At 40.4% G+C, this 18,821-nt stretch overlaps 1 protein-coding gene across 1 annotated transcript in view; it reads left to right on the top strand.

Moving 5' to 3' along the window:
• LOC100964508 (inositol monophosphatase 1-like) overlaps positions 1-18,821 on the top strand; it is an 89,960-nt gene that overhangs the window by 58,924 nt on the left and 12,215 nt on the right. Inside the window, exons 2-6 of the mRNA XM_003782523.2 lie at positions 10,890-10,955; positions 11,421-11,554; positions 13,678-13,782; positions 15,357-15,402; positions 17,474-17,582. Coding sequence (XP_003782571.2) covers positions 10,893-10,955; positions 11,421-11,554; positions 13,678-13,782; positions 15,357-15,402; positions 17,474-17,582 — 457 coding nt within the window. The 5' untranslated portion in view covers positions 10,890-10,892. The remainder of the gene's footprint in view (positions 1-10,889; positions 10,956-11,420; positions 11,555-13,677; positions 13,783-15,356; positions 15,403-17,473; positions 17,583-18,821) is intronic.

Here is an 18,821-nt window from a genome sequence, read left to right on the forward strand (position 1 = left end):
AGTGTCTTATTTTCGGGGAAATATGGCATATATATATATATATATAGAGAGAGAGAGAGAGAGAGAGAGAGTTATATGTAGTTAGATAGTATATAATATGTATAGTTAGACATAGATATGTGTATGCATGCTAAGCAGCTTATGCATGGTATAGATGTTAAGAACTACACAGGAATTTAGTGGAAGAAGACTTTTCAACTGTGTTGGTTTGGGAATGTGGGATGGAGTGGAATGTGTAGGTTATACTTTATTATGATCTCAAGAGTGAAGCAGCACTACAAAACTCCAACTGTACTGATTAGGATACAGTCTAAGGTTTTTAGAAAGGGGTGTCCATACAGCAGACATTTGGTAATTGCTCACTCAGTGAATGGACATGTAAATTTCTATTTGGATCTTTCATTAGCTAGTCAAAAATAAATCAACATCTGTCCTTTTTATTTGTTTTAAGCAGGGCTGGAGTGCAGTCACATCCTTATAGCTCATTGCCACCTTGAATGCCTGAGCTAAGCGGATCCTCCTGAGTAGCCAGGACTCCAGGCATGCTCCACCGCTGAGCCACAGTGCTAGACCCCAATCAATATTTATCTTAAAGTCAATGTAGCATCACCGCTCTCGGAGCTGCATTTCCTCCTGCCTTCCACATCTCCCCACAAAGGCATCACTACCCTTTACTCCGCTCTCTTCCTTTCTTCTGCCCTTTTCCTTTTCTATTTTTTATAGTCAACCTACTTCTGATAGCCAATGTCCCGTGATTTCTTTTATCAGTCTCATCTCCACTCCCAGGGCTACCACCTTTGTTCTGCACTATATTGCTCCTTCCTCAAACCTCTCTCACCTGCTTCTGGCCTCTGTATGCAGCCTCTAATCCTTGCTAGAGTAATCTTCCTGACCATATAATTTCCCTGCAAGGAAGCCTTTTGACCTTCCAAAAAGTCTATATATTTCAGTGAGGCATTTATTACCCTCTACTATCTGATTTTCATGTAGCTTCCCAATTTTATCTCCTCTCCTATTTTTTTAAGCACAGTCTTTGCAGCAGTCTCACTGCCCGGTATGTCACGAATATTCTCTTCTTCATGCCAGCCAGCCTGGCTTGTTTTACAGCTGTGTGTGTTCCTCTCCTATCCTTCCGATTTTGCTCTAAATTCTTTAATGTAGGAATTACATTTATTCATACTGATACTCCCTGTAATGTCTAGCATGGTATTTTCTACATGCTTATTCAAATAGGGTATTGAAGCACAGAGTGGGGCCCAAATGCATAATATGCTCTTTTGGTGCCACTTGGGTATTTCAATGTAAATTTTTAGTAGCTAGGTTCAGTCTACATTCTTCTATGAAGAAAATGTGGGCGTGAATAGGAAATCTCTCTCTCAGTGATCTGCTCTCCCTATTCCCTAGCCTTATGACTGTATGAGAATTTCTTAGTCTCACTACAGTCCAGTGTCCTCACTGAGATGGCAGTGGTGTCAGCTCCATCAGACGGCAGTGGAATTAAATAAGTGCACGTATCTAATGTGCTTAGAAGAGTGTCTGGCACCTCGTGAGGGCACAGTGTTAAGTATTAGTATTAGTATTATTATATATTTTTTGCAGTTTTTGGCCAGGTCTGGGTTTGAACCTGCCACCTCTGGCGTATGGGACTGGCGCCTTACTCCTTTGAGCCACAGGCACCGCCCAAGTATTATTATTATTTTATCAAAGTTCAAACCATTAACCATGACACATCTGCTGCTAGTTTAAAATAGCCATCTCTTAAGTCTGATAGAGCCTAAAACTTTACACGTTTTCCTATAAATGTTATTCAACATCTTACCCATAATATGAGAGAATTTTCATTTTCTTTGCCAGCTAGTAAGATAATCAAAGTTCTTTTTTGTCTGGTATCACTAACTCCAGTATCTGATTACCAAGATTTATAAAAGACTTGATTTGGCATGATAGTGAATGACTTTTTGGTTTATAAAATGATAATTGATTTTGTGGAAAATTTAAGTTCTTCAAACAGAAATCTCTACTTAGGAGTATCAAATACATGCATAATTAAATTTATACACATGTCATTTACATACTATTTTTCTATTTTGAGACAGGCTGTTGCTCTGTCACCCTGGCTAAACTGCAGTGGCACCATCGTAGCTCACTGTAGACTCAAACTCTGGGCTTGAGCAATCTCCTTGTCTCAGCTGCGACTGGCTGGGATGACAGGTACCCACCACATTCAGCTGATTTTTCTATTGTTTATAGAGATGGAGTCTCACTCTTGCTGAGGCTGATCTCCTGACCTCAAGCAATCCTCCTGCCTCAAACTTCCAAAGTGCTAGGATTATGGGGGTGAATGACCTGGCCCAGCTTAATTTACATGCATTTTAATAAATATATTTTACTACCTAAGTAACAGGAAACTATCTTTCTAGTTGTATTTAATTAATAACCTTGTGACCTCAAACAAGACAGTTCCTTGCACTTCAATTTTTAGTTGAAGAAATAAAAAAATTTCTTCCTAAAAAAAGAAATTCAAGTGAGGTTAAGATCTTGCTTGACTCTATTAGTCTGTGATTTTGGTTTAAAAATTCTAGGATCTAGCACCATGGACAGGGCAATGGGCTAAAAAGAAGACAGTTCAGGAACAGTACAATAACCAGACTGCTTTTGCATTCTAATTAAAGCAACAAGCAGCTTGGCATAGTGGCTCATGCCTGTAATCTTAGCACTCTGAGAGGCCGAGGCAGGTTGATTGCCTGAGCTCATAGGTTCAAAACCAGCCTGAACAAAAGTGAGACCCTCTCTCTAAAAAAAAAAAAAAAAAAAAAAAAAAAAAAAAAAAAAAAAAATTACCAGGCATTGTGGAGGGCGCCTATAGTGCCAGCTACTCGGGAAGCTGAGGCAAGAGAATAACTTGAGCGCAAGAGTTTGAGGTTGCTGTGACCTGTGATGCCAGGACACAAGTGGGACTCTGTCTCAGAAAAAAAACTAGGGCAACATGCAAACTAGGAGCTTCCTGAAGGCAAGGACCCTGTTCTATTCTTTGAAACCCCTACACGTTTTGCACAATCTATTGAACATAGATGGCACTCATTCAATATTTATTGAATTAATTGATCTGTCAGTAATATTTATAAAGATCAAGATCATATACTCTGGAGCCAGATTATGTATGGGCTTTGTCAACTTGCCAGCTGGTTGACATTGGTCATGTTACTTAATCTCTGTATGCCCAAATTCATATGGAAAATGGGGATAATGAGTGTACCTAACTCACAGTATTGCTTTGAGGATTAAATAAATTAATATGAGCAAGGTCCTCTGAAACATCCTAACACACAGTAGGTTCTACTATTATTTTTGTTACTCTATGGATATTTGAATAATGTTATACCTTACGAAGCAATTGAAAGTGCATGGACAGAATTTGGAATATATTTTATTTCTTTTATAGATGAATCAGGGAAGATAGATTTTGAATAGTAAACTTGTCTAAAACTTTGGATGGGAATGAAGTGATCCAGGTTATTCTTTTTGTTTTGTTTTTGTAAGAAGGAGAGGCATAAAGCAGACATCCTCATTAGTTAAGTTCACCCCAACTATTTTACACAGCCTTACCTGAGTAGACAAAAAATTCAAAGCTAGAGAGCTTAAGCCAGTTTTTCTTTTCTTTTTCTTTTTTTTTTTTTTAACTGTTTCTTTCTGGCCCTTAAGAAGGGTAAGTCCACGATACACTGTTTGTGTAATAGCAATTATATGATATATATTCTTATATCTTTGAAAGGCTGACATTACAGGGGTCTTACCAATGTCTGAAACTCCAGCTTATGTTTTATTAAAACGTGGAATCTTATTAGATATCCTGGACACTCCACTCTTGAGTAACTGTACATTATATGTAAATTTGTCCATTTTAAATTTAAATCCACTTTAACAATTAACTATTTTTTTTTGAGACAGAGTCTCACTTTGTTGCCTGTAGAGTGCTGTGGCATCATAGCTCACAACAACCTCAAACTCTTGGGCTTAAGCAATTCTCTTGCCTCATTCTCCCAAGTAGCTGGGACTACAGGTTTCCACCACAATGCCTGGCTATTTTTTCTTGCAGTTGTCATTGTTGTTTACCTGGCCCAGGCCTGGTTCAAACCCACCACCCTCAGTGTATGTGGCTAGCGCCATAACCACTGCATTATGGGTGCTGAGCCAAAAATTAACTATTAATTAAGAAAGTCTTTGTATGTGGAACCTGACAAATTTTTACTGAAAAGATCTGTCATTTAAAGTTTATTCCAAAGACTAAGTAGAGTTAGAAAGATGCCCACAATTTCTGGAGAAGGAATTCCTTTGCTAGTCCCTCTTTATTACACAAACAGGGGAATTTGGTACAATTGCCCATGGGGAAGGATGAGCAGACTACTTGGTGGTCCTTCCCCAGACCTCTCTCCTGTACAGTCAGATGTCTGGGGAGGTGTTGGGGCTTGGGATCTCACTTCTTCCATTTTAGGGTGTAGCCTAATTAGAACCTGTCTCGTAGGGGAGGGTCAGCTGACAGGACAGGCTACCAAGGCCTCCAAGAAGGAAGTCAGCACAAGGAGGGGATGGATGCAGATGAGGTATACGTTATGCCAAGAAGTAGATTTTGTCCGGGTACAGAGTGTGGCTGAGGCCAGAACCCATCCCCTGCCTTCCCCAAACACCTTGGCATAGCAGATATTCTCTGGGATTGGGAACAATGGCTACAGATGTTACTGTAGCTTTAAAAAATGCCCCTTTAGGAACACAAGACCCAAGCATCAGGTGCTGAGGTCTCTGCAGCCACCTGAACGACGTTCACAGCACTGAACGAAAGGTCCTTTGGACTGCATGGGACCAGTGAACAGCACTGCCACAGCCACCTCTGAACACTAGGCTTCCCTGTGCCGTGGCAGAGGTTCCATTACCTTTCACTAAGGCATTTGGAGCAGAATGGCCTCCTTGGATCGGAGAAACCTGAATTACCTGAGAACCACTGTGAATTAGCTTCTGGAGAAAACCTGGACTTCCTGTCAGAGCAGTCTGCGCATCTGACAAAAGAAGTTTAAATGGTTTTATCTTGAAGAAATAAGACATTTGATCTTTTATCTATCTTACTTCAGATTGGTTATGGTAATTTAGCCGATTTGCCAAATCAGTGACACCACGATCACTTATAAACAACTTAAAGAAGACCGATGGTATTTCTGCACAAGCCTGGAGGCTTTCCTTTGGTTACGAATCAGCATTTGCCAGCATGCCATTGCCAAGATCTTTAAGATTATTCACTGTGAACAACCAAAAATTAGTTTACAAAGGCTTTTATTAAAAAAAGTATCAAGAAAACAAAAATATCGTTTGATAGGCAAATAACAGTATCCAAATCAGACTCTAAGGGTACCATTATTTACAAGAATAAAGACAAGTTTTCTGCTCTTTGTGAGGTAGAGAATTTGGGTTCACAGTTTGTACCATTCATCTTTGAGAACTATTCCATTTGCAATATGTTGGGGACAACTTTTTTTAAGGTAAAATCACTATGTTAATAGTAAAATTCTATTTGCATTATGCTCCTTCTAGGAGCTAAGTTTTATGCTTTGCACTCTGAGGATACTGTCCTCAGAGTTTGATGTTTTTAGAAAGTGAAGTAACGCAAGAGAGAAACAAGATCTAATCCTGGTGTCCAAGTAGGTATCGCCAGAATGCAAGGAGGCGAGATTCCCGAGGGTCTGGTGGTCAAGAAGGCTTCTCACAGGGAAGAGTAGGATTTACGTCAGTGTCAGAGAAGCCAGAATAGAGATGTTCAGAGAGTACCAAGGCTAACATGGCTGCCTTGACTCAATGCTTGGGAGAAGAGACCAGAGGAAAAGTGGCTGTGTAGCCATTCTCAGCATTTTAGGCAGGGGATGGGAAATTGAATGGACTGAATAAAGCTACAGACGCTTTTGAGGAGTATTGTGGTCACAGACAGAGTCTACTGCCTTAATATCTTATCTTTTGATTAAACTGAGGGAAATAGTTACTTCATAAGCCAGGACTCACTTCCATGGTCCTGTCATGGATAGGACATCTGTGCAATCCTTTCTGGATTATGATGATATAGATATACGTACCATGCTGCCACCAGCCTTTCAAGTAGAGGAAATATTTTGAGGACCACCAACCAGTCCTTGTACCTCATATAAGGCACATTGTGCCACATATTGTCTGTATGTGGATTTTTGCAGTAGCCAAGGGAAAACTTCCCTGTTGTCCTCTGAAGGTTTCTTGAAAATCTTCTGACCAAAAGAAGATTAATAGAAGGAAAGAATACAAGTTTATGTGATTGGGGAGCCTTCAGAATGGAGACTCAAAGATACGGGGGAGAGTCCATATTTATGCTTACATTTAACAGAGTGTGGACAGCCATGTGAAGATATGACGAACAAACAGGGTACAATCTAATGCTAATTGACTGAGTGAGGAAACCCAGAAATGCCTGTTCGTTTAGATTCTTCTTGGCCTCTCTGTGCGGCATTCTTTCCTTCTGAATATTGGACTGGGCACTCTTTGGAATGGGGGGTATTATGACCCACAATTAGAAAAGATGGGTTCGATAATTTCTTATGGTCAGTTTTTACACAGAAAGGCAAGTAATTATTTTAGGTTTTATAGATGGCTTTGGGGAATAGGGGTTCTTCTTTCTATGACCTGCCTCGGGGAGGAGGAATTCTTGTTTCTATGGCTGGCCTTGGGGGAGTTAGAGGGGACCAGAGACAGGATGGTGGAAGAAAGTTAGCAAAATCTTTTGCTTCTGAGGCATTTATTTTGGAGGATGGTTTTCTGAGCCTCAACACTTTGGAGTCAGAACTTCATTCTCTGTTCTTGCTGTGTAACCTGAGAACAAACCCTTAACTACCCTGAGCCTCAGTGTCCTCAGCTGTATGATGAAGCTAATCCTATCTTCATAGTGGCAACATTTAAATAAAATAATGCATAGAAAAACACAATTTCCTGAAGCATGTTAAGTCCTCAACAAATGGTATACAAAGGAAATATTGAGAATAGGAGTAGTTGCTTTTGGTTATCCCTAGAGAGATAGGAAGGGAGGGGGAGAGAGAGAGAAAAGGAAAGGGAAGGAAGGAAGGAAGGAAGGAAGGGAGGGAAACTAGTATAAGTTTATCCAATAAAAGCTGGAGTCCTAACTCCAACGGATGCTTTGTCAAAATAGTACTATGGAATGAATGAGAGAATCTGAGAAGAAAAGGGAAATGGGAAACGTGAATGAATGGACAACCATAGAAGAAACGGACAAAATAAAGAGTAAAGGAATTAAAAAAAAAAAAGGGTAGAAGAGGCAAACAGGAGAAAGGAAGTTAGAATAGCTAACAGAGAGAAAAAAGTGGCCACGTTTTACCTGCCAAGCAGGTCATGACCTAGCCCCACCGTGGGGAAGCGGCGCAGGGGGCCTCCGGGGCGGGGCTGCATCAGTGGGCGGGGCCCACAGCAACCACGCCCCTCACCGGTGGGGTTAAGAAGCTGGAGCTTTCTGTCCCGGGCAACCCCTCTCCTCCAAGAACTGAATAGCGGATAACGCCGGGCATCAAGCCAGCAGGACGCGCTGCAGCTGCGGTGAGACGGTATTGCCCGCTGTCCCTCGCCTCCCCTCGGGCGCTGTGGGCGCTGTGGGCCTGGGCGGCGCGGAGCGGCCCCTCCCGGCCGAGCGCGGTCGGCAGGGCGGGGGTCGGCGCTGGGGCTGAGGCCGCCTGTGGGTGACCGTGCCCCGCGGTGTATACGGAGCTCTTGTAGAGCACCTGGAGCAGCCCGACGTTTGTGTAGCGGTTTCGCCCACGCCGACCTAACCCCTGTGGAAGCTTATGTAGAAAAAGTGTCTCCTTTTAATTTTTACCATTCCAAAGAAGCTCAGAGACCTGGCCGATTCCCAGGGTTAGGTAGAGTCACCGTCAGCGATGGGGCAGCGCCCCAGGGCCCTTCCTGTGCAATGTGGCGCTGCTGGGACCGGGGACTGAGAGGAGGTGGTGTGGCTCCCACTGCAGAGAAGGCTGTGATCAGGACAGACACAGTTTGAAACTTTCACGCGTTCATTACGTCTTTGGGAAATGAAGTGGGCTATGGCTCCTTTCCGTCGAGAAATTTTCATTGTGATGTTAGGATATGTGAATAGAATTTCTTCCACAGTTACTGGCTCATACTCCAGTAGCCCTCGTTACAATCTGTACTTAAAATGCTGAGTGCTGCAGGCCTCGGAGGGTCTTGTTGACCTTTTCCTGCCCTATTTCACCGGACCTCCTTTCACGTGCTCTTTTTTCTTCCAAGACAGGAACCTTCGCTGTCTTTCCTTCTTGGAGCTGACCTTAAAGAAGTTCTCTGACTTATCTTATCTGATTGTAGGTCGTAAGACCCCCATTTCAGAAGGGGTCCTCCCCATCCCATGGAGGAAGAAATGCCGCACAGAGGGGCCAAGAAGGGGCTGAATGGGCGGGCCTTGCTGTGTTCCCACTCAGTCTCTCAGTATTAGATCACGCTTTTTTTGTGGGATCACATTTCTCCATGATTGTCAATCGTGCCAGCTCGGTCAGCTCCAGACTGAGGACTGCAGTTGCTGCCTACTCAAATAACTTATGTATTTATAGCACGAGATGAATGTGTTCAGCTGTCTAATTGACATCTCTTCTTAAATTCACAGAGTCCCCTCATCCTATGCTAATTAAACTCTAGATCTTCCAACCTGCCATCAAATCCCAATCTTCACTCTTGTCTGCTCCTCCTTGTTTCAGTAGATGTCACCATTCAGTTGCCAAAGTGGGGAATCTGGGCATCCTTGAAGTCTTCCTCTCCTCAGATACCATATCCAGTTGGTTAATAAGTCTCCCCAGTGTTTTCCCAAAGCAGATCTCTCTTGATTCTCTTAACTTCTCTGCCACTAACAACCTCCTCAGTCCCTAGTTGATCTGGTCTTTTGCATCCTGAATCTAACTCTACTAACCATCCTCCTCCACTCACTCTCTGCCCTTTGCTCCACACCCCAGTCCTTTCTGTTCAGTAGCCACAAAGAAGTGCTTCCTCAAAGTTCTCATCTGAATCTTCTAAGGCTCTGGAAAGGATGGTCCCTGCTACTTCTTTGCCTGTTTCCCTTGATGTCTGAGCTTTCAAGTTTAGGCTTTTAGTTATTCAGGGACCAGGTATTTTACAATTGAGTTTGGTAATGCCTGTTCACTTGTCTTTTGTACCTTGTTTTAATCCTGTCCTCAGGAAAACTTGGACTGATGCTAGGTGCCGATAAAAGCTCCCCTGTGAAGTGCTTCTTATTGTGTTTCTCGTCCTAGCTTTTATGATTACACTTATGATTTTGCATGTAGTCAGTAATGTTTTTAGTACTATATGACTCTCCATGAGAACCTTAGTGTGAACAGGACCTGCCTTTCCTGTCCATGGTGCAGTGTGTAGCATATAAGAGATACTCAGCAAACAGGCAATTAAATAAACCGTGAATTCTGGGATGAGAATCCACAGAACACATGGTTGCTGTTGAAATGGGCCCTGAGGAATTCGTAGGAACGATACATAGTATTACAGCCTTTGGAAGTTATAGGTGTGAGTGGCTAGAACCTTCATGGCAGGAAGCGGGTGCCGCTGAAAAGTCTAGTTCTGTTAAGACTAGAAGAGTGGAATGGGAGTAAGAAGGGAAAAATAATTGGAAATAATTCTTGAAGAGCTCTAAGGAGATAACTTGTATAATTTACAAAGTAGGCTTCTTTTAAAAACTTGTAAAATGTTTTTATCAAGGAGAAAAAGCAACCAGCAGAAACTCACTAATGGGTCCTTTCCCCTGCCCTTTCCTATAATGTGAGCCAGGATAGGGATGTCTGTGTCAGTTATTCTCAGTTATAAAGGAGACAAAACTAGGGTTGCTTCCTTAATGACCGCACAGAATTTTGAGTCTGACGGCTTAAAAAGCTTCACTGTGCCAGGCAGAAATTTTAGAGTGTGGTCAAGCCAGTGAAGAGTTATTTTATTCTTCAGAAGTCAGTGAAAAGCTGGAGAGTTGAGAGGACAAAAATATGGTTTTTTCTCCCTCCTTCCCAAGTCTTAGGGAAAAAAATTTTCCTTTTTCTTTTTTATTATTTCTGGAGGTCTATAATCTTTCTTTCTCAGACTGTTACAATAGAAAGAACAATGGACTTTAAAGTCAGGATAGCGTTCAAATTCTGACTGAGTCATCTGTCTGTGTATTCTTGGGCAAATTATTTTTTTATCTCTGACTGAGCCTTATGTACTGTATCTTTACACCCTTATTAAAAAGAAAATCTCATGTGGAAAGCACCTAAATGCTTGGGACTCAGTTAATACATGTGCCTTTTAGTCTTTCTTTTAAACTTCTTTTATTTTGGTATTACCAGTATTCCTTATTTTTACTTTATTTTCTACCCAAATAGTTACCTATCATAGAAAACATTTCTTCTATCCTTTCTAATTTATTCTCCAAACCAGTGTTTTGATTAGTTTTTCTAATGTGATATTCTGTGGACAGATTGGGAGACAATTTCATGTAGTATTTTTATTATGAAAATATTTTTATAATAGAAGTAATTTAGGTAAAAAATGTTTTAATCCAGGCCTACGAGTAAATATTGGGGGAAAAATCGACTTCTAGAAGGTAGGGTGGGGCAGTGCCTGTGGCTCAAAGGAGTAGGGCACCAACCCCATATGCTGAAGGTGGCAGGTTCAAACCCAGCCCTGGCCAAAACTTGCAAAAAAAAAAAAAAATTAGAATAAGGTGGGGGTGAATCTTGACATGAAAGTCTGTTGGTAAGTAGGATGCTATTGTGAAATAATTATCATTGGAAAATTGTAACTACTTTGTGCTGATATGTGTTAAACATTTTCAGAAGATGGCTGATCCTTGGCAAGACTGCATGGATTATGCTGTAACCCTAGCAAGACAAGCTGGAGAGGTATGGACTAAAACTTTGTCAGCCATGACACTGTGAGTGTACACAGTGTGTACATTTAACAAGTGATTGTCTTGTTAAATAAAATGCATATTTTCCTTTTCCTACACCCTTTAAGTAAATACTTAACTTTTATATTATTAAACTTTTTGTAATGACCATCGTGAATCTAAAATAGGATGCAAGATTATATAATTTTGTACTTACAGGTCACAACTATTGAAAGTAAGACAGATTGAATGTTTATTTTGTTTTTGTGATACGGGGGTCTTGCTTTGTAGCCTAGGCTGGTCTGGAACTCCTGGGCTGAAGCAATCTTCCCGCTGCTGCCTCCCAAGTAGCTGAGACTATTAGCCTGAGCCACTGCACCTAGCTTAGATAGAATACCTTAAACCATTTCTGTATTTTATCTTTTTGATTTAAAACTGCTTATGTCTTTTCTGTCTGCTTACCCAAAAATCCTTCTAGGAGGTCCGTGAAGCTCTAAAAGATGAAAAGAACGTAATGCTGAAAAGCTCTCCTGTTGATTTGGTGACTGCAACTGACCAAAAAATTGAAAAAATGCTCATCTCAGCCATAAAGGAAAAGTTTCCATCTCACAGGTATTTCTTTATTCAATTTCATATGAAAAAATGAAACCTAGATCGAAGTCAATATTAGACAACAATTTTATTCTAGATGCAGAAACTGACTTAGTTAAGCTGAAAAGCAGTTGATGTTGAGGGTGGCAGGTGGCTCAGGCAGGAGCCCAGGGAAGGAGGAGAAGGAGGATGCCTAGGAGCCATGCCTTAGGAAGCTGCTGGTGGCCTCACTCTTGACTCTGATGGTTTTGGACGCTTTTAATTAGCCTCCTATCTTGATCTTATTAGCTTTAAGATTACAGATTCTGGACAGAAGCATGTGGTTTCTGAGCTTAGGATGCTCGTCCAACTCAAGCTTCCAGGGAGTGGGAAGAGGGAATGTTAGGGTTCCTTCATAGTAAGGGGAATGTTTATCCCAAACACTGGGAAGCCAATGGCAAATGGCTGCTGCTGCCATGATTTAAAAGTTTGATTTATTCTCTATACTGTAAAATTCTCAATATGGTAAGTAGCAGCAGCTTTAGTGAGTTGGAAAGAAAATCCTAATCCAGGGCTCTTTTATAGACACAGAAATTTAGCACAACATTGGCATCATTTTACAGTGTTATCACTGTCATTTTGTCATTTGGTCCTTCTTTCTAGGCATGCCACTGGCAATTCTTGGTCTTTTTTGCTACTGAGAAGAAAAAATGTTCAAAGCTGTGGCTGAATATACTTTCATACAGTAAAAAAGTTTTCAGCTAAGAGAAAAAGAGAGAAAAGAAAGTCATAAAAATGATTATTAAGACAGTTCAGTGTTAATTAAAGGAAAATAAATAAAAAGGAAATAGGAAAGAAGAAAACTAATGGGGCAGCACCTGTGGCTCAGTGGGTGGGGCGCCAGCCCCATATGCCGAGGGTGGCAGGTTCAAGTCCGACCCGGGTCAAACTGCAACAACAACAAAAAATAGCTGGGTGTTGTGGCGGGCACCTGTAGTTCCAGCCACTTGGGAGGCTGAGGCAAGATGATTGCCTAAGCCCAGGAGTTGGAGATCGCTGTGAGCTATGTGACGCCACAGCACTCTACAGAGGGTGATAAAGTGAGGCTCTGTCTCTACCAGAAAAAAAAAAAAAAAAAAAAAAAGAAGAAGAAGAATAAAAAGAAAACCAAATAACCAGACACCACCTTTAGAATTTCCCTAAGACTTACTGCGTAGTGTGGTTTAGCAAGGCATGCACACACACAGTAGTTTGGGCGATTTGCTTTCTCACTGATTACTTAGTGTTGTCAGTATCGGTCATATATTACTGCAGAGCAATTACCCTAAAAACTTAAAGCTGCAGACAGCAAACATTTGTAATCTCATGGTTTCCTAGAGTTTTGAACATGGAAGTATCTTAGCTGCTTGGTTCTGGCCAAGGTCTCCCCTGAAGTTATGGCCACAGCACCATCAGGGCTGAGGTCATCTCAAGCTGGACTAAGTCTGAAGGGTTGCTCACTTGTGTCGTTGCTGACACACTTCAGCCTCTCGGGGGTTGTCAGCTGGTAGCTTTTTCAGTTCCTTGCCATGGGGCCTTCGTCACAGACAAGCTCACAACATGGCAGTTGGCTTCTTCTGGCACCAGGAGCCGGTGGGTCAGGGAGGGAGAAACAGAGTGAGTAAGATGCAAACCACATGGCCATTTTATGAAGGAAACTCTGACGTTTTACACGGTCACTTCTGCCTTATCAGTTAGAAAGGCGTCTCTAGTCTAACTCACACTCAAGGCTAAAGGGTATTAGGCTCTACTTCTTGAAGGGAGGTGGATTAGGGAATGTGTGGGCTTATTTTTAAACCTACCACATTTTCTTAACAATTCTCATCTGCTCCCAATGTCCTTTTGGGTGTGTGTGTGCTCACTACTGCACATGTGTGTGCCTTTACTAACCCTGGTAGGACACGATGGAATTTTGAATTCTATAATTTTTACATGACTTTGTTCTGTGGGAAATAAAATAAAACTCCCTCACTTTCATTAATCTTTACAGGAAAGGAAAAGGAGCAATATTAGAAAAGCAAGGCACAGAATGTTTTATAATAGACTCTGTGTAGCTAAGGAGGTGTTGTGGCTCAGAAATTGTTGAAAGCAATGTAAAGTTAGGGCTCTGTTATTCTTGCTTTTAGTTTCATTGGTGAGGAGTCTGTGGCAGCTGGGGAAAAAAGTATCTTAACTGACAACCCCACATGGATCATTGACCCTATTGATGGAACAACCAACTTTGTACATAGGTAAGTTTCCATGTGTTTAATGTAATCACTGTTTGTATATTAACTGGTTGGCCTTGGAGAGTACTCTGTTGGGAAACATATATGCTTAAGAGATTTGTGTAATTTGTTTTTGTTTTTATTCTTAAGAGAGTCACATCAAGTATAATAGTAGAGCATTATGAAGACTTCTCATCACTTGTAGAGAAGATAAAGAAAGATTAGTATCTGATCCTGTCTTGTCCTTTGCAGTCTATTTACCATTTTTTCCCTTACTGTTGGAATTATATAAAAGTGGATGCAAAAACACTGATGGTTTGATATTGGTAAAGAAACTAAGTAGGTCACTCCTGGAGTGTTGTCACTTCAGGATATAGAATGAATTCAGTCCAGAAGAGCAAATAGGGTTCAAAGGGCAGGGCCGTTAGGATCAATAGATGTCAGCTTCCATTTTGGTTCTTTTTTTGTTGTGACCTTTGGAGTTATTTAATTTTCCTAAGTCTCAGTGTTTTAAAAATTTGTAAAATGTACATATTGATGGCACCTGCCTCATGGAATTGTTTGTTGTTGTTAATGATTAATACATTTATATAACAATTTAGCATAGTGCCTGGCAGAGTAAGTATATTATAACACAGTGTATTATCACTAGAAGCAAGTCTGATGGAATTGCTTGTGAGAGTTAAAATGAATAGCTTCGTTTTGTGGGACTACAGATTGATGTTATACAGAGTTGTTTTTAAAGCTAAGGTGTATAGGTGATTGAAATTTTATGTCTTTTAAATCTGAAAAGATGCTAATGCTATATTGTAATATGAGAATATTGTATACCGCTGTGTGTACAGTATGATCCTGTTTTTGTTAAAATAAAAACTCAAGTATTCAAGTTTTTATTTTCAGTAGTTGCATGGAAACTGTTTTATCTATTTTCTTCATCTGGATTCTTTTTTGAGACAGAAATTACACTTCTGTGTTCATATTGGCATGCGGCCAGTTTACTTTTTAGATGCCAAGCTCCAGGTTTGGAGTTGGAACAGAGATAAGTAACTACAATTTATTCTGTACAGGATAGGAGTTGTGTCTATCCGTGGTTCAGGCTATGGGGGAAATAACCACAAGTAATGTTTTCTTTTTAACCGCAATCAATTTAAAAGGTAAAGGAAATTATTTTTATGTTTTGAAAAATGTGTTCATACAGTTACTATATTCCTGGCATTTGGCATCCTAAGGAATAAAATGACATGCAGTATAAGATGCTTTCCCCATTTCTGTCCTGGTTTCCCGGGATCCATCTCGGGCATGGCCCTTGTTATCAGTTTCTTGTAAATCCTTTTAGGGAGGGATGTTTCATGCCTATGGAAGCATCCTGTATGTGTATATTCATATATATAAAATCCCTCTCTTTTCTTCCTTCCATTTACATAAAGGATTGCATACTATACCCACTATTGTATGTCTAACATTTTTGGAGGAGGAAGGATGAGACTTTTTACATGAAATATTTTATAAGAATTTACCTTATGAATAGATGAATTTTATTAATTTTATTAAAAATAAGTTCTATCTTGGTAAATTTGGTTTTTTGTCTTTCTTTTAAGATTTCCTTTTGTAGCTGTTTCAATCGGCTTTACTGTAAATAAAAAGGTATGTTGTTTTAAATGTATGGTTGGTAGAATGCCTTGCTCTAATTTTCTGAGCAAGAAAAAAAATGTGTCTTCATAATAAATTTAGAATGTCTCTATGTTTAATTTATATAACTGCATTATATTGAATATAAGCTACAGGAAGGACTATTAAATTTCTCTTAGTACTTATTTAGTGAAAAAAAATGTAATGTTTCCTGAAAATCAGAAGGTATAAGGAGAAAATATACACAGGTTACTGAGACACAATTCAGTATTTAGTCACCATTGTATATATGGTGATCTAAAGTGCCTCCTAAGTGAAAGGTGGGATTTGAGAAAGGAACGGGTGAATAGATGTTAGTGAAGACAGATATTCAGAGACCAGATAGTAATGGGTCCACAACATGGTTGGAAAATGCAGAGTACATTTAGGAACCTGAACATTTTGATCACTCATGTCTAAAGCCCACTAGAGCAGCATTTATAGCTATTGCATTTCCTCGCTGTTTGGCTATTTGGTTGGTCCAACAGGGATGAACGTCTGTTAACATCCCACTACCTGTCTTCAGTGAACTTGAGATATGTTTGATCAACATGTACACAAAACAGCTAACAGTGTTCTAAAAATCAAAACACAAATTAATACAAATAAAAGCTTAGCCACAGGGTTGTATAAATCAGTGAAATGTTCAAAAGGAGCTAAGTGAGCATTTTGTATATAATGTTCCCTGGGCTAGGTGCTGTCCTTGTTGTTGAACTCACAGTTCAGTGATGAGTTACAAATATCGACAGTGTGATGGAACCATGTGAGGTGGAGCCAATTCTGCAAAGAGTGAATTGGGGAAATCTAAGATCCCCAGTGGAAGGGGTCTTAGAAGTTGATCATGTGAGCTGACATTTAGAAAATTCGGGATTTGCTAGATCAAAAAGAAAAGAAAGCAGTTTTAACCACAAAGAAGAGGTTGGAGAAATTGAAGAGCATGATGTATATGGGACACAGCAAGATGTGGCCTTACTGTGAGGCATTGTTTTTTCCTTAATAAGAAATTAATAAAGGTTTCAAAGTGACAAGTGACCGATAATACCAGCAATGTACAGATTATATTAGGGAGTGGGTGATTCTCAGCTAAGGTGAGGCAGTGAGAATAGCCAAGGAAATGCCCAAATCAGGAAGCATTTTAAAGGTAATATTTAAAAGAAGCAATTTGCATAGAAGGAATGGGAGGTGAGCAGGTAATGAGTGATTTTTGATCTCTCTGATAGAGGCTTCTATAGGAGTAGCTTCTGAAGCATAGGTTGTTACCTGTGATGGAGGGTTGACAGGAGCCAACATTTAAGTGGTAGTGGGTTTTGTGGGCTGGAATGGGCCAACCTGTAAGAACATGGAGAACTGAGAGGGAAATGGAAGAAGGAAAAAATCCCAAGGTACATAGCTAATAAGGTGGGGCAGAGAAGAAGGTTCTAACATAATGACTCTGACATGGATTAACTGGCAAGAGAGAACCCAGAGTGATGCCAGAAACATGGAGGTACTGAATTAAGGGCTGAAGAAGTGTTGACAATGGACAGCCACTGTCCCCAATTCTTCAGACGAGGCACGTGGTCAGGAAGAGCTCATGTTCTCTGTGTGGGAGTTTCAGAAGAATGAGTGATGAGGGCAGAAGCCAAAGTGTAGTGTGTGAAGAGGAGAACAGGACATGGAAGTGGGCACTACTCGGCCAGTGAAGGGAAAAATAGACAACACTGTGAAGGTTTTGTAAGGGAGGGAGAAACTTGGGGAGAAGGCCAGAGAAGAGAAATCCAAGGCGGGAGAGATCATTGATGGAACATTATTTCAGAGACTGTATGACAGGGTTGGAATCATAACACAGGAGAAAGGGTTCACCTTAGAAAATAGGAAAGATCTGTCTTCATCTAGGGCAGGAGGGAGACAGGTAAGGTGGGAGCTCTTACCAAAGTCTGGATGTGGATGAGAGGGGAGTGGGGATTTCAGGTCTGATGATCTCTTTGTCTGATTAGGCTGGAAATGTATTGATTTATTGATGAAAAACACTCAGGTTTGGAAAAGGAAACTTGTTTTCCTTCTGCAGGTGGAATTTGGAGTTGTGTATAGCTGTGTGGAAGATAAGATGTACACTGCCAAGAAAGGAAAAGGTGCCTTTTGTAATGGTCAAAAACTACAGGTTTCAAAACAAGAAGGTAGGTTTAGTCTCCAATTTTTTTTGCATTTGATATTGTGTACTCTTATTTGATTGGTTTTTTTTTTAATTTCACCTGTGAGGTTCTCCAAATGTTAACTGATTCATAGAATACACTTATTTTCTCCATATTCTCATATTCATTTTTTATGAACTATATGAGGATTTTTAGTCTTCTTTTTCTTTGTTGAGCTAACAGGAAGTGACTTAGGCAAAATTAATATGAAGAGTTTATCTGGGCCAAGGTTGACGACTGAGGCCCGGGATACATTTCCAGGTTGCCTTGGAGAGTGTTCCAGAAAACAAAAGAGTTTTTAAAGCAAAAAAAAAAAGGATGAATCAGAAGAAGGGGAGATTACAAAAGTTGTTCTTCAAGAATATTCACTGGTTTACAGAAATAATGTTGGTTAGTAATTGCCTGGACATTGCTGAACCATAAGGGGCATGGCATTCTATGGCTACCTGGCGTCAGTTAGTCTAGAGCCCGCATAGCCAGTGCCTTCAGCACGTAATTATTTACCTCAAGGGGGAATGAGACGTGACTACTCTTATATTTTAAATGCTTCTTTGGGCCACCTGATAATTTAAAGGGGCTTAAATTCCTCAGATAAAAAGTGGTATTTTTTTTCTTTCTCACAGCTGATTGGTGTTTTAAGTTACCTTTCTCCCATAAACCACATCCAGCATTTTCCACAGTTTACACTTTCAGATTCTTTTAAATGCAGCAAGAACCTCAAATATGCTTGCAAAACAACCTGAGTACAGAATCTTTCTAGACTTTTATATTTTCCCTTCAAAAAAACACTCAATCTGAGAGCAGATTTTTAGTTCATTTTCTTTTCTTTTGTTTTTTTTTTTTTTTGAAACAGAGTCTCACTTTGTCATCCTAGGGTTGAGTGCCAGGGCTCTTGGGCTCAAGTGATCCTCATGCCTCAGCTTCCCACGTAGCTGGGATTACAGGTGCCTGCAACAGCACCCAGCTAATTTTTCTATTTTAGTAGAGATGGGATCTCGCTCTTGCTCAGGCTGATCTCAAACTCCTGAGCTCAAGCAATCCCCTGCCTCGACCTCCCAGAGTGTAGGATTATAGGTGTGAGCCATGGAGCCCGGTCTTCATTTTCTTTTTATTGAACTCTGAAGACTCCAAGAATTGGATGATGCATCCTAATTTGGGGGATGTTTATGTGAAAAAATGTGCATCTTAGCACTGAAGGAGTGTGTTGGCTTTCATAGAAATAAT

This window comes from Otolemur garnettii, unplaced genomic scaffold (assembly GCF_000181295.1).
Source record: "Otolemur garnettii isolate 467f Iridium unplaced genomic scaffold, OtoGar3 scaffold00004, whole genome shotgun sequence".
Lineage (NCBI taxonomy): Eukaryota > Metazoa > Chordata > Mammalia > Primates > Galagidae > Otolemur > Otolemur garnettii.